At 55.5% G+C, this 12,435-nt stretch overlaps 1 protein-coding gene across 2 annotated transcripts in view; it reads right to left on the bottom strand.

Annotated features, from left to right (window-relative positions):
- SPIRE2 (spire type actin nucleation factor 2) overlaps positions 1 to 12,435 on the bottom strand; it is a 22,077-nt gene that overhangs the window by 4,559 nt on the left and 5,083 nt on the right. For both annotated transcript variants that reach the window (XM_040443392.1, XM_040443391.1), the window contains exons 2-11: positions 12,039 to 12,395; positions 8,913 to 8,993; positions 8,621 to 8,785; positions 7,797 to 7,883; positions 7,432 to 7,555; positions 7,174 to 7,343; positions 6,374 to 6,563; positions 5,125 to 5,246; positions 1,534 to 1,668; positions 1,337 to 1,404 (exon numbers count right to left, since the gene is read on the bottom strand). In XM_040443392.1, the coding sequence (XP_040299326.1) occupies positions 1,337 to 1,404; positions 1,534 to 1,668; positions 5,125 to 5,246; positions 6,374 to 6,563; positions 7,174 to 7,343; positions 7,432 to 7,555; positions 7,797 to 7,883; positions 8,621 to 8,785; positions 8,913 to 8,993; positions 12,039 to 12,395 (1,499 nt within the window). The remainder of the gene's footprint in view (positions 1 to 1,336; positions 1,405 to 1,533; positions 1,669 to 5,124; positions 5,247 to 6,373; positions 6,564 to 7,173; positions 7,344 to 7,431; positions 7,556 to 7,796; positions 7,884 to 8,620; positions 8,786 to 8,912; positions 8,994 to 12,038; positions 12,396 to 12,435) is intronic.

Raw genomic sequence — 12,435 nt, 5'->3', positions numbered from 1 at the left:
TTTCTTTCTTTCTTTCTTTCTTTCTTTCTTTCTTTCTTTCTTTCTTTTTTTAAATAGTGAGAGAGAGTGAGCATATACGTGCATGTGAGCAAGGAAGGGAGGGGCAGAGGGGGAGAGAGAGAATCCCAACCAAGCTCCACACTCAGCACGGAGCCCAGTGCAGGGCTGGATCCCATAAACTGTGAGATCACAACCTGAGCTGAAATCAAGAGTCGGATGCTCAACCAACTGAGCCACCCAGGTGCCCCAGTTCTGGGCGATTTTGACTGATTTTTCTATCATGGGTCGTATTTTCTTGCTTCTTGACATGCCTGATAATCTTTGATTGGATGCTAGACATTTTCTCTTGCTGAGTGCTGGATAAGATAGTTAGGAATAGTTTGGTCCTTTCCAAACTATTTCCAGGTCTTGCTTTTATGAACTTTTAGGTTTGGAACAATGCTCAGTCTGGGGGCACTTATTCCCCACTAGTGGAACAAGACCTTCAATGGTTCGTGAATTACAACATTTCCACCATGGCTGGTGGGAACACACACTATTCCTAGTACTGTTCCTTGAAAGCTTTAGCACAGGGTCAGTACGCTTTTTCTGTAAAGGGTCACAGAGCAAACATTTTGGATATGGCTAAATGAATAATAAACAAATGGGTGTGGCTTTGTTCCAATAAAACTTTATTCACAAGGCAAGGAGTAGGCCAGATTTGGCCTGGGGGCCGGAGTCTGCCAGTACCTGCTTCAGGATGATTCTTTCCCAGCCTTCAGGAGCTTCCTTTGCTTGTATGTGCTGATTGGTCCCCTACTGAACACTCCAGGACAATCTCCTGCAGGCCCGAGGCTTGCCCTGGGGACAGCTCTCCCCCGGCTGGAAATCTGCACTAAGACCTCCGGCTGCCTTGGTCCCTCTGGCTTCTCAGCTTTACTTCCTCCAGTCAAGGAGCTGAGTGGCCTCTGGGCTGTGACCTAGAAACTCCAGGCAATTGAGGCCATCACTGGGCTCACCTGTCTCCTTCCTGCGGTTGCCCGATAGTCAAGATCTTGAAAACAGTTGTTTCCTGTTCTTTGGGTTTTTTACTTTTTATGGGTATTTTTGGTTGTTTCAGGTGGAAGGTGCCTGTTCTGATGCCTGTTACCCTACCTTGGCTGAAAATGGAAGCTGGAAGCCCCTTAGCTATTAACATGAACTTAAGAATGAGAAATTAGTGTTCTGTAGTTGCACTAGCCACAGTGCATGAAGAAACATCCCCACAATCACAGGAAATTCTACCGGACAGTGCTGGCTTAGAAACCTTACTGCTCCTCCCGTGTTACTCACAGCCAAGGTGCTTACACAGGCTTACCTCTTGCAGAAGAGACAGGTGGATGGCCAGGAGAACAGCGGGAACTTGGCTCGGCAACAGCAACAAATCTGTAAGCGAAGGACCAGATGAGTTAGTCCTGCGTGGTGAGGGAGCAATCCAGGGTCCAGGCTGCCTGGCCCGCCCTCAACCCAGGGCTCCTGCCTGCTGAGGGAGCAGCTGGGTCCGGGCCACCTCACCTTCCCCTTCCTGAGACTGCTGACGAGCTCCTTGTTCTGCAGGAACTTCTCCATCTCAGCCTTCACCAGCACACGGCGTACATCCATCACTTCCTCCACGGTCAGAGCAAGGCTCTCCACGGGGTGGCTGAACTCCTGGGGATAAAAGGGTCAAGGGGTCAGTGCTCCTGAGGCCTTGAGGGACGAGGCCTTTCAGGAGTCTGTCCATAAGGGTCTCTCTTCTCTGAGGACTCTGGAATCTTCCTGGCCTCAGTCTACCCAAACCTAGCAACTTCCTAAAACACCCCAGCCTTCAGCTCATCTACTGCTGGGACCCACACACGCTACTCCCGTCACCCGGTCCGCACCCAGCCTGCTGATGACCACATCCCTCTAGCATCCCCACCTCTGTTCACGGTGCTCTCCAGACCAGAAACATCTGCCTCCCACCTCGTTCCCCACCTGCAAACACACAACACCACCGGTCGCAACCATCCAGAGGCCCCAGGCCCACCTCTTCTCCTTCTGAAGGCCTTCACCACAGAGCTCTCTCTCCCCTGGCGGCTGAAGGCCCTAGGTGCCTCCTGCATGCTGCCTGACTCGGTGCTCACCACCAAGCCTGCCCATCTGTAGGTGGTATGTGTCCCGCCTGTCACAGCCACCTACCCCTTTGGGCCACCACAGTGACTGTGCCTCGTTCTGCCCACCCTCCGGAGGGGTTGCTCAGCTCCTCTCCTATAAAGTGGGGTGTCTTCCAGCTTCATTGAGATAACACACAAAGTCCTTAGCGCCACGCCCGGCACCCCAAATTATTAGCTATGGAGATGAGGCATCGTGAGGGGCGGCCCCCCACGAGGGGGTCACAGAGATGGGGGTTGGGATGCGTGGTTTGTTTCTTTCACATTGCTGGTGGATTATCCTATTTAGGGTTGCTCCTGTTGGGAGCGGAGACCAGCAGGTTGCTCATCAGATTGGCCGTGAGTACGTGTTCAGGGCCGAGATGGGTGTGGAGGTTACATGAGGTCTGACAGCCAAACGTCTCAGAAAGCACTCCTGACATCTGTGCTAAGAAGACACTTATGGGGGTGCCTGGGAGGCTCGGTCAATTAAGCGTCTGACTTTGGCTCAGGCCATGATCTCACGGTTTCATGGGTTTGAGCCCCGCGTCAGGCTCTGTTGTCAGCAGAGAGCCCGCTTTGGATCCTCTGTCTCCTTCTCTCTCTCTCTCTCTCTCTGCCCCTCCTTCATGTACTCTCTCTCTCTCAAAAATAAATAAACATTTAAAAAAAGTAAGAGTGGAGCACCTGGGTGGCTCAGTCAGTTGAGCATCCGACTTCAGCTCAGGTCATGATCTCACAGTCCGTGGGTTGGAGCCCCGCATCGGGCTCTGTGCTGACGGCTCAGAGCCTGTAGCCTGTTTCAGATTCTGTGTCTCCCTCTCTCTGCCCCTTCCCCGCTCATGCTCTGTCTCTGTCTCTCAAAAATGAAGAGACGTCAAAAAATAAAAAAAGAGTACACTTATGGGGGGTGCCTTGGTGGCTCAGTTAGTTAAATGTCCGACTCTTGGTTTCGGCTCAGGTCATGATCTCACGGTCCGTGGGTTCAAGCTCCGTGTCAGGCTCCATGCTGACAACGTGGAGCCTGCTTGGGATTCTCTCTCCCCCTCTCTCTCTCAAAATAAAGAAAGAAACTTAAAAAAAAAATACACTTATGGGACTTGCCATTTTAAAATGGGCCTCCCCACCCTGAATACTTAATTAAAGGAATACATCCGTGTCCCCCAATTCCTTGACTTCCCTTCAAGGAGCGGCCTTCCTCTTTCCCTGCCGCCCTGAGTTAAGCAGGGGCTTGAGCGCACTCACGATTCAGCCCCACCCGTACCCACCGCCATGGCCGAGGGAGGCATCGCTGCTTTACAAGAGGGGCTGAAGACCGCCCTCACCCATGGTGACCCAGCAAGTGGACTCTGAGGAGCTGCCAAAGCCTCACACGAGGACCACACCCATCTGTGAGTGTCCACGCGGCGGAGGCACCTCGTGCTGAGCACCAGGTCAACCTAATTACTGGTGATGACGACAAGACGCGAGGCGAGTGGGTCGGCCTCTGTAAAAGTGACAGGAAAAACCCCGTACGGTGGTTGGTTGTAGTTGTGTGGTGGTTAAGGACTACGGCAAAGAGTCTCGGGCCAAGCAGGTCGTCAAGGAATGCTTCCAATGCGAGAAATGAGCAACTAAAAAACGTGGCCCTCGTTCCTCCCACAAAAAAATAAAGAAAAGTGGGCCTTAATCCCCCTCCCCTGAGGATGTACTCAGTGACTCACTTCTAATGAACAGAGAAAGCTGGAGATAACAATGAGTCACTTCTGAGACTTGGTCGTAAAGACACTGGCTTCTGCCTTGCTGTTTCTCAGACCACCAGCTCTGGGGGAAGCCAGCCCCCATGCTGTGAGGACACCTGAGAGCCCTGTGAAGAGGTCCACGTGCAGGGGAAGCTCGGCCTGCCGGCAACAGCCACAGGAGAAGCCACCTTCCAAGAGCCCCCTGCGGGGAGGCCCTGAACCAGGCCGCCCAGCCGAGCCACTTCTGGATTTCTAACCCTCAGAAGCTGTGTGAGATAATAAGTGTTTGTTGTCTACAGTTTTAAGTTCTGGGGTAATTTTTATTTATTTTTTTTCTTTTCTTCTTTTTTTTTTTTTTTCAACTTTTTTTTTTTTTTATTTATTTTTGGGACAGAGAGAGACAGAGCATGAACGGGGGAGGGGCAGAGAGAGAGGGAGACACAGAATCGGAAACAGGCTCCAGGCTCTGAGCCGTCAGCCCAGAGCCCGACGCGGGGCTCGAACTCACGGACCGCGAGATCGTGACCTGGCTGAAGTCGGACGCTTAACCGACTGCGCCACCCAGGCGCCCCAATTCTGGGGTAATTTTTAATGCAGCAGTAGATGATACAGAACTTGGTTAGGGAGTATCGGTGGTAACACTACCTTATATTTTTAGGGCACTTTTCAAGGCAATTTTAACGTGTGTTCTCATTTAAGCCTCTTGACAAAACTTCAAGGAAATGATGGTAACGACATTGTTGACATCCGGATGCCCTGTGCTCACCAGGCACTTCACCTGTCATCCGTCTGATAAAAGCATACACCAAGGCTCAGGTCCAAGGAGGGGGGCGGGGCTCAAAATACCAGCAGGTGTTAGCTCCTCCCAGTTACAAGGCAGATAAAACCCACCGCTGAGAAAGCCCAGATGCAGAGGGTAAGCAGCGTAGTGCCAGAGTCATGACCCTAAAAGATGCTGTCACATCTCGCTGCCTTCGGGCACAGAGCTCCGGTCTCTCATCTGTCCTAACCCCCACAGGGAACTAAGAACTTCAGATGTCCCCAGTCCCCTTAGCAAGGTCCTGTCTTTGGCCTCGGGGCTGCAGTTCCCAGAAGTCCCAGAAGGGAGCAGCAAAGACCAACCTCAGATTTGGTGGCTCTGGAGCAGACCTAGCCACACCCACGGAAGGAACTGCCCCACCCCTGCTGGGCCCTGTCCAGGGGAGAGGTGAGGATAAGGGCCCAAGAGGCGCCCCCACCCAGCACCCTGGACGACAATGCCTCCATCCACTCACCAGCCACAGATGATTGGTGTCTGGGGCTGCAGAAGCCTCCGGCCGGTCCTCTGCTGAGCCCAGGTCACTGTGTGGTAGAGAGCTAGGGTCAGGCTGGACCTGGACACTTACAGGGAAGGAACCTAGAGTAAGAGCACAGGAGCCCCGTCAGGACAACCAGGCAGAAACTGTGTGGGAGGGCTGTGCCCAGGGGGTGATGGAGACGGCGGGTCAAGCAGTAGGGGGCCACGGGGGCAGTAATCAAGGAGAAGGTCATGTAGAGAGCACGTCAGTGTGGCAGGCTCAAGGGACACCTGCAGGGGCCCCTTATCTTATCCCGGTGAACGAGCCAACATCAGGAGCCGCATGGCTGCCAAAAGTGAAGGCAGATGGCAGCAGTCACGCAGGAAGACGTCACTAGTGCCACTCGCTGCACTTCACGCAGAGAGAGAGGCAGCTCTGAGTCTTCAGGACACTTGTGGGGGGACAAGGACAGTGAAGTACGGAATTGGCCTGGCCTGGACCTCTTCACTCCAGAAAGTGCATCAGCTACCGAGCTGGACCGCCTTGACACTGGCAAGAGAACAGGGGGGCTCAAGATGACGCTGGGAGCAGAAAGGGTGGCCTGGCCACGTATAGTAGGAAACAGTGGATGGGGGAAGATAACCCCATGTCCCGTCGGCACGTTGCGGAGCACAGCCCTTCAACAGTGGGACGAACTGACCCTGTGTGGCCAGTAGGAGTTTTCTGTCCTCTGTGCTGAACAGGGAAACAAAGTGACAAGTCAGGTTCTGGAGTGGTGTGTGTGGCACGGCCCGTCTGGCTCACTGCGGACAAGTTTTCACCGATCAGAAAAAAAAAGACTAGAAGGATCTGTCAACCATCTATCTGTCCACCTAGCTATTTGTCTACCCATCCATCCATCCACCCATCCTCCATCCGTCCAATTTTCTTTTCATATACCAATATATTACTAGTAATGATCCCTGAGTACTAGAGTCATGCGAATGTTTTAAACTTTTTTAAAAAGTGTTTTTATAATAAATGTGGGTTGCTGATTTAATAAGAAAGTTTTCAAGTTAAGAAAGTGGGGGATGCCTGCCTGAGGCAATGAGGTAAGTCCGGGCTTGAACTTTAAACACCCTTCCTGCAGGTATGACCTCCCTATACCCTCTGGATGCTGCCTCCTCAGGAAGACAATGGGACCAGGCCAGGACATGGTGCCCACAGAATAGAGTCAAGGGAGAAGGGGGTGAGAGCCACCACTTGCCCTGCTCCTGGGTGCTTGGCCTCCAGGCGTGCATGCTGCCCGTGCGGGGCCGGGACGATTCCAACCCTCCTTGGGGCTGAGTGCCTGGCTGCAGGCCAGAGGCCACTTCGCTCCGGAGCTGGACCAGGTCATGCTCCGAGAAAGAGCGGTCCCGCTTCAGTGTCACCTCCCCACACGGAGACTCTTCCTCCTGTGGACACACCAGACCCAGCCCTGACCACCAGCGCCTCCTGCCTGTCCCTGGACTGAGGCATAGGACACAGGGGGTGCTGCTGGACCCACTGAGCCCATGGGGTCATCCTCTACTCACTGCCCAGCCTGACTACCCTCTAGCATAGTGGAAGGCAAGTACCTCGAAAACCAACCCCTTCGCTGAGGCCTGTGGAAAGTCCTGAAGGTGACAGCTCTGGTGTCAGGTGCGGCCCACCAAGAGAGCTACTGCCCTAGGTCTCCCTGAGCTCAGCGGGCAGTGAGGGGATGACAGAGGGCCACAATGAGACACACCGGCTTTTCACATCAGCCAGGGGGCTGCTCAGCTTCCCAGCCCCAAGATGATGAAACACGCCCATTCCAGCCCTTTTTGCACTATGGGAATAGGTGGCCCAAGGCCACCGTTCCAGTCACCCGTCTGAGCCACCAAGATGGGGAAGTGTTCCCAAGTCCCACCATGTTTGCTCTCGGGACAGACCCAGCCCCACAGCAGGACGGCAGCTCCAAAGAAGAGTGCTGCCCTCAGCCCTTCTCACTTGCCCTCCTCCTCCTCCTCCCTGGCCTCTTTCCAGGACTCTGTGGGCTCTGACCTCAGATGTGTTCATCTCCTCCATCTCAGCCAAGGTGGGCGCCTTGAGCAGGACCCGGGGCCGTGGGCGTTGGGTGTTGTTCCCGGCGTCCATGACAGACAGGTTGATGCAGGAAGGGGACTTGGTGTCCCCAGAACAGGCATTGAGGATGCAGGGCAGAGAGCCAAACCCTGGGGGAGGCAGGGAGGTAGGGCAGGACAGGACAGTGAGGGGGGGGGAGGGGGGAGGGGGGAGGCGGGGGAGGCATCCCATGCTCACCCCGGCCACGCCAGCGCTCGGCCCCCACCGGGCGCAGCCTCCGCTCCTGCTTGATCTCCTCCAGGATCTTCTCATGCAGGGTCCTCTGCTTTTGGGGTAAGGGGCGAAGCCTTCTCTCTGAGACCTGGAGGGAGTACGGCTCTGTGAGGGAAGGGGGTGGCACGGACACAATGGAGCGGGGAGGAACCCTGTGATACGGCCACGCCTATCAGTAGCCGGCTAGCAGGGGGCAGACGGGAAGGTGCCCTATGTGCTCTTGGGGCAGGTCCATCTCGGGACCGGCCTGCCAGCGCCTCCCTCAGTGGAGACTCCACTCTGCCCCGGGGGAGGGGAGGCCAAGAGTGGAGGCCACGCACAGCTGGTACCTGTTTCAGCGGAGGCCGGGAGCGGATGAAGTCCAGGATGAGTTCATGGGCATCCTTCTTCACCCTGGGAGGGATATCTCCATCGACCTGTTGGGGAGGATGGGGAGAAGACCAAGGCTAAGGGCTTGATACCCACATGGGCTGGGGCCGTGGGAGGGCTCCCTCAGCCCTGAGCAGGGCCAGGGCCTCACGCCAGCCCTCCCCTCAGGGGCTGCGTGGCCGGCGTAAGGGCAGCAGTGGCACCACCGTGTTCCATTCTTCACGTGGAAATGAAGGCCAGTGACACCCCAGACAGGGTCGTCAAAGAATGGAATAACTGGCACATTGAGAATTTGTCAAGTGAGGGGTGCCTGGGAGGCTCAGTCAGCTAAGCGTCTGACTTCGGCTCGGGTCACGATCTCATGGTTCGTGGGTTCAAGCCCCGCGTCAGGCTCTGTGCTGACAGCTCAGAGCCTGGAGCCTGCTTCGGATTCTGCGTCTGCCTCTCTTTGTGCCCCTCCCCTGCTCTCTCTCTCTCTCAAAAGTAAATAATAAACGTTAAAAAAAGTTTTTTAATTTGTCGAGTGCAGCCAGCATGAGGCAAGAGCCGTGTAAACATAAGATGGGGCAACTCGCAGCCTCAACTCCTGCCGCTGGTCCTCTGGAACCCTCCATGCATCCCCTCTCCCTCCCTGCCCTTGTCCCTCCCTGTGTCCCTGACGCCACACTGTGCCCAGTGAGTTATGGGAATAAGGGCCACGTCCGCCTGTGCACATTTGAACACCCGGCTCAGTAGCCACAAGTGGGCAGAAGGCCGCTGGCAGGCCCCTCCCCCACCAGCTCACCATGACCTTGCGCAGCTTATAGTTCCTGGCGCGGATGTCCTGCATCAACATCTCGAAGGGGGTGAGCTGGAACTCGGTGGGCAAGGGGTTGAACTCTCGCTCCTGCACCTTCTTCAGCTTCACTCCGTGGCGGAGCTCCCGCATGAGCTGGACCCACAGCCGGGCCTGGGCCCCCGAGAAGACAAAAACGGCCCTTAGCGCCAGCAGGGCTGCCCCAGGCCCTCCAGGCACAGACCCTGGGGTGTGGGGGCTGAGCCCAGGGCTCCGGGTCAGGAGCGGAGCCACATCTTACCCAGTCTGTGTGTCCCAGGTTGTCAAGCTCCGCCAGAGGCTTCTCTACCTGCAGTTCATCGTCCCGAAGCTTCTGCAGCATCTGCGCGTCCAAGAGAAGGTAAGAGAATGATAGCCCCGGGGATATGGGCCCCTGCTGGTCTGTCCGTCTGGGGACATTTCCTTCCCAATGCACTACTATTCCACCAGCTGGAAAAGGGACAAGCGGCCATTTTGGCCAAGGCTTTGGGCTCAGAAGGATCTAGAGAAACCAAGCCATTAGCTTTGGAACCACATGGGACACTTGGTATCCCATCAGCTGTCTCTGGCAGCTTCTCCTGGGCAAGGGTGAGGGTGAGAGTAGAACACTCGCCTGGCACCCACATAGAACTTTCTGGTTTGCAAAAGAACCTGCACCCTTCTCTCACCTGATCCACACAGCCCAGCGAGGCACTGTGTCCTCCAGAGATGGCGGACGCAGGGGAAAGCCCTGTCCTCCCCCATCCGTGAAGTGTTCCCAGTCTTCCTTCAGATCCAGCTCCCAGGGCACATACACATCCACCCTCTTAGAACACCACGGTCGCTTCTCGACACGTGATCCCAGCTGGAGTTTTACATTTATCTGTTTCTTTGACTGTTGTCTGTACTATTGGCTCCAGAAGGCCAGAACCTTGTTTATGTTTCTGGTTTTTTCTCACCTTACTATTCCTGCTCCTAGCACAGCATGATGGACGCTAAGTCTTAAATAACGGTTGAAAGAATGAATGGATGGCTGGATAGACGAGTGGGTGTGTGGACGCACAGCTGAATGGGTGGATGGATGGGTATAAGGGTAAGAGGGTGAGTTACTCAGCAAGTCCTGGGAAACAGACATGGGTACGTATTTAATGACGTGGGGGAAATGCCGCCATCGTGGTGAGGGCCAAAGAAGGACATCAAGGGTTGTCAGGTAACTGTTCTGTGCTGAAAATTTGGGAAGCTGCTACATTCACTGCCTTCATTGTCCTGGGTCTTGGCAGCAGCTGGAGCCTCTGTCCTCACCAACTCTCCTAGCCTAGAGAAGCATCTACCCTTTAGCACACAGCTCCCACCCCATCCCCCCAACTAAGACAGAACCGGTTACCCTGGCTTTCACCCCAAGCTACTTGCTAAACTGCTTTGGGAAGCTCTAGAAAATGCTGCCAAGTCTCAGAGCGGCACAAGGTGTGTAATTCTAAAAATAGACCTGTGCGTGATGTGGCAGTCCCTGTGGCAAAGGGCATGAAGGGTGGGACTCTCATCCCTCCTGGAGTTTCTACCCCCGTCCCTGAACAGGCCGTTTCTTCCTAAAATGCCAGCCCACATGTGTCCCACCGACAGACCCTCCTCTCACTCCCCGTCACTACCAACTCCCTGGACATCTCCTGGGTCAATTACTTGGAAGTCTAGAGATGTTTGCTCCTGCTAAAGAAAGAGCTTCTATTGTCTGCATAAGGAATTGATCTTAGCAACAGAGCAGGTGACTTCAGAGCAAGAAAGACAAAAGCATTAAGACCCATCCGGGGGTGCTTGGGTGGCTCAGTCGGTTAAGCGTCTTAACTTCAGCTCGGTCGTGATCTCTGTTTGTGGGTTTGAGCTCCACATTGGGCTCTGTGCTGACAGCTCAGAGCCTGGAGCTGCTTCGGATTCTGTGTCTCCCTCTTTTTCTGCCCCTCCCCCGCTCGCACTCTTTCTCTCTCCCTCCCTCTCAAAAATAAACAAACGTTTAAAAAAAAAGACCCATCCACTAATTGGTGCATTAGAAGAACATCTCCAAGGGGTGCCTGGGTGGCTCAGTCGGTTAAACCTCCGACTTAGGCTCAGGTCACGATCTCATGGTTCATGGGCTTGAGCCCCGCGTCAGGCTCTGTGTTGACAGCTCGGAGCCTGGAGCCTGTTTCAGATTCTGTGTCTCCCTCTCTCTCTGCCCCTCCCTAACTCATGCTCCCTCTCTCTGTCAAAAATAAATAAACTTAAAAAAAAAAAAAGAAGAAGAAGAACATCTCCAAGATGCCAAGGAGGAGTGGGGAGGGGAGATGGGGAGTGGGCAGAGGAACTACCCACCCTTGGGCCATCAACTGGGCTGCAGATAAGGGCCCAGTGGTGCAAGCACATCTCTGACTTGTCCCAGGCTGGGTCCCAGGCCCCATGAATCAGAACAATCCTGAGAACCTACTCAGGCCCAGAGCTTCGGGGAAGTTGGTCAGGGTGGAACCAGGGACCAGCATCAGTCAATTTCAAAAAGCTTCTGCCATTGCCCTGACCTCTACAAAGTCTGCAGTTTCTCATTCGTGACTGCTGATGGAAGGCAGGAGTCCCTGTGCCAAGACCCCTGCTTCGAGGAAACAGGTCAGGTCCCACCAAGGGGAAAGCTGGAAAGTTGAAGAAAGACTGTCAGCTACTAATTCTGAGACCACGAAGAGACAGGACAGGCCTGGGGAGACCCCAGCTCTGCCTGTACTAGCTCTGGCTTGGGACAAGGGGACACCTTTCAGAGCCTCCGTTTGCTTATCTGCAAAAGGCAACTGTCACTGAACTTCCTACCTCCCCCAAACTCCAAACACCTGGGTGCACTGAGCTACAGGAAGTGGTGCCAGTTAGCACCCGTTTCCAGAAGAAACCAGCACAGGGGAGGACAGCCAGCCCCATGGGAAGATATAAACATGAGGAGGCAACAGGAAGAAGGGCCCGGGGCCAGAGGCTGGGTGCAGGTTCCTTAACGTCTCTGAGCCTTAGCCCCTTCCTGTGCGAAACCGGTTACGAAGTAGGTGTGAGGGTTGAGTTAAAACCTGCAGAGCATCTAGGACGGTGCCCACACTGAGTGCAGACAGTGAGGCCAGTTTATTCAGAGTCCTGCACTGAGGACTTCCACTTCCTTTGGAGAGACAGAGGGACCGGTGCATTGGGGGGGGGGGGGGCCCCGGGGGGGGTGAAGAGGGCCACAAAGGTACCTCGGTGGCCTCTTCCCGCTTTCCTGTGATTCCTCCCACTTGCGCACCACCTGGGGAGGCCACTGGCTCGTGCCCCGCTGCCCCTCCACCTGCTCCACCCCTGGCCTTCAGGGAGCCCCCCCACGGGAAGCCCCCCCCCTCGCCCCCCGCCCCTCCTTAGCACGTGCTCTCCCAGTCACCTCCTTGGCCTCCCGGACCCTGGCCAGGAAGGCCCGCAGCTCCAACGTCTCCACGAAGAGGGCGCGGCACACGGCCTGGTAGTGCGCCTGGGCGCCCCGCGGGTCCGTCAGGCGCGCCGCACAGAGCCGCATGGCCTGGGCGAAGGTGCGCACGGCGCGGGGGCCGCCCTCCGCCTCCTCTTCCTCCTCCGGGCCCCCGTAGCCTTCATCCGCAGCCCCGCAGCCGCCGTCCTCACAGTCGTTGTTGGCCATGAGGTCGATGAGCCGCTCCAGCTGTGGGCTCAGCTCTCGCTCCTGGCTGTCGTCCAGGCCCCAGTCCAGCGCGCGGTAAATGGCAAAGCCCAGGGACTGCACCATCTGCAGGACAGGGGCCCAGAGCGTCAATGGGGGGGGGGGG

The sequence above is a fragment of the Herpailurus yagouaroundi genome, unplaced genomic scaffold (genome assembly GCF_014898765.1).
Source record: "Herpailurus yagouaroundi ecotype Mexico unplaced genomic scaffold, PumYag 190, whole genome shotgun sequence".
Taxonomy (NCBI): domain Eukaryota; kingdom Metazoa; phylum Chordata; class Mammalia; order Carnivora; family Felidae; genus Herpailurus; species Herpailurus yagouaroundi.
The sequence above is the reverse complement of the archived record's forward strand: the minus strand, read 5'-3'. Positions and strand labels throughout refer to the sequence as shown.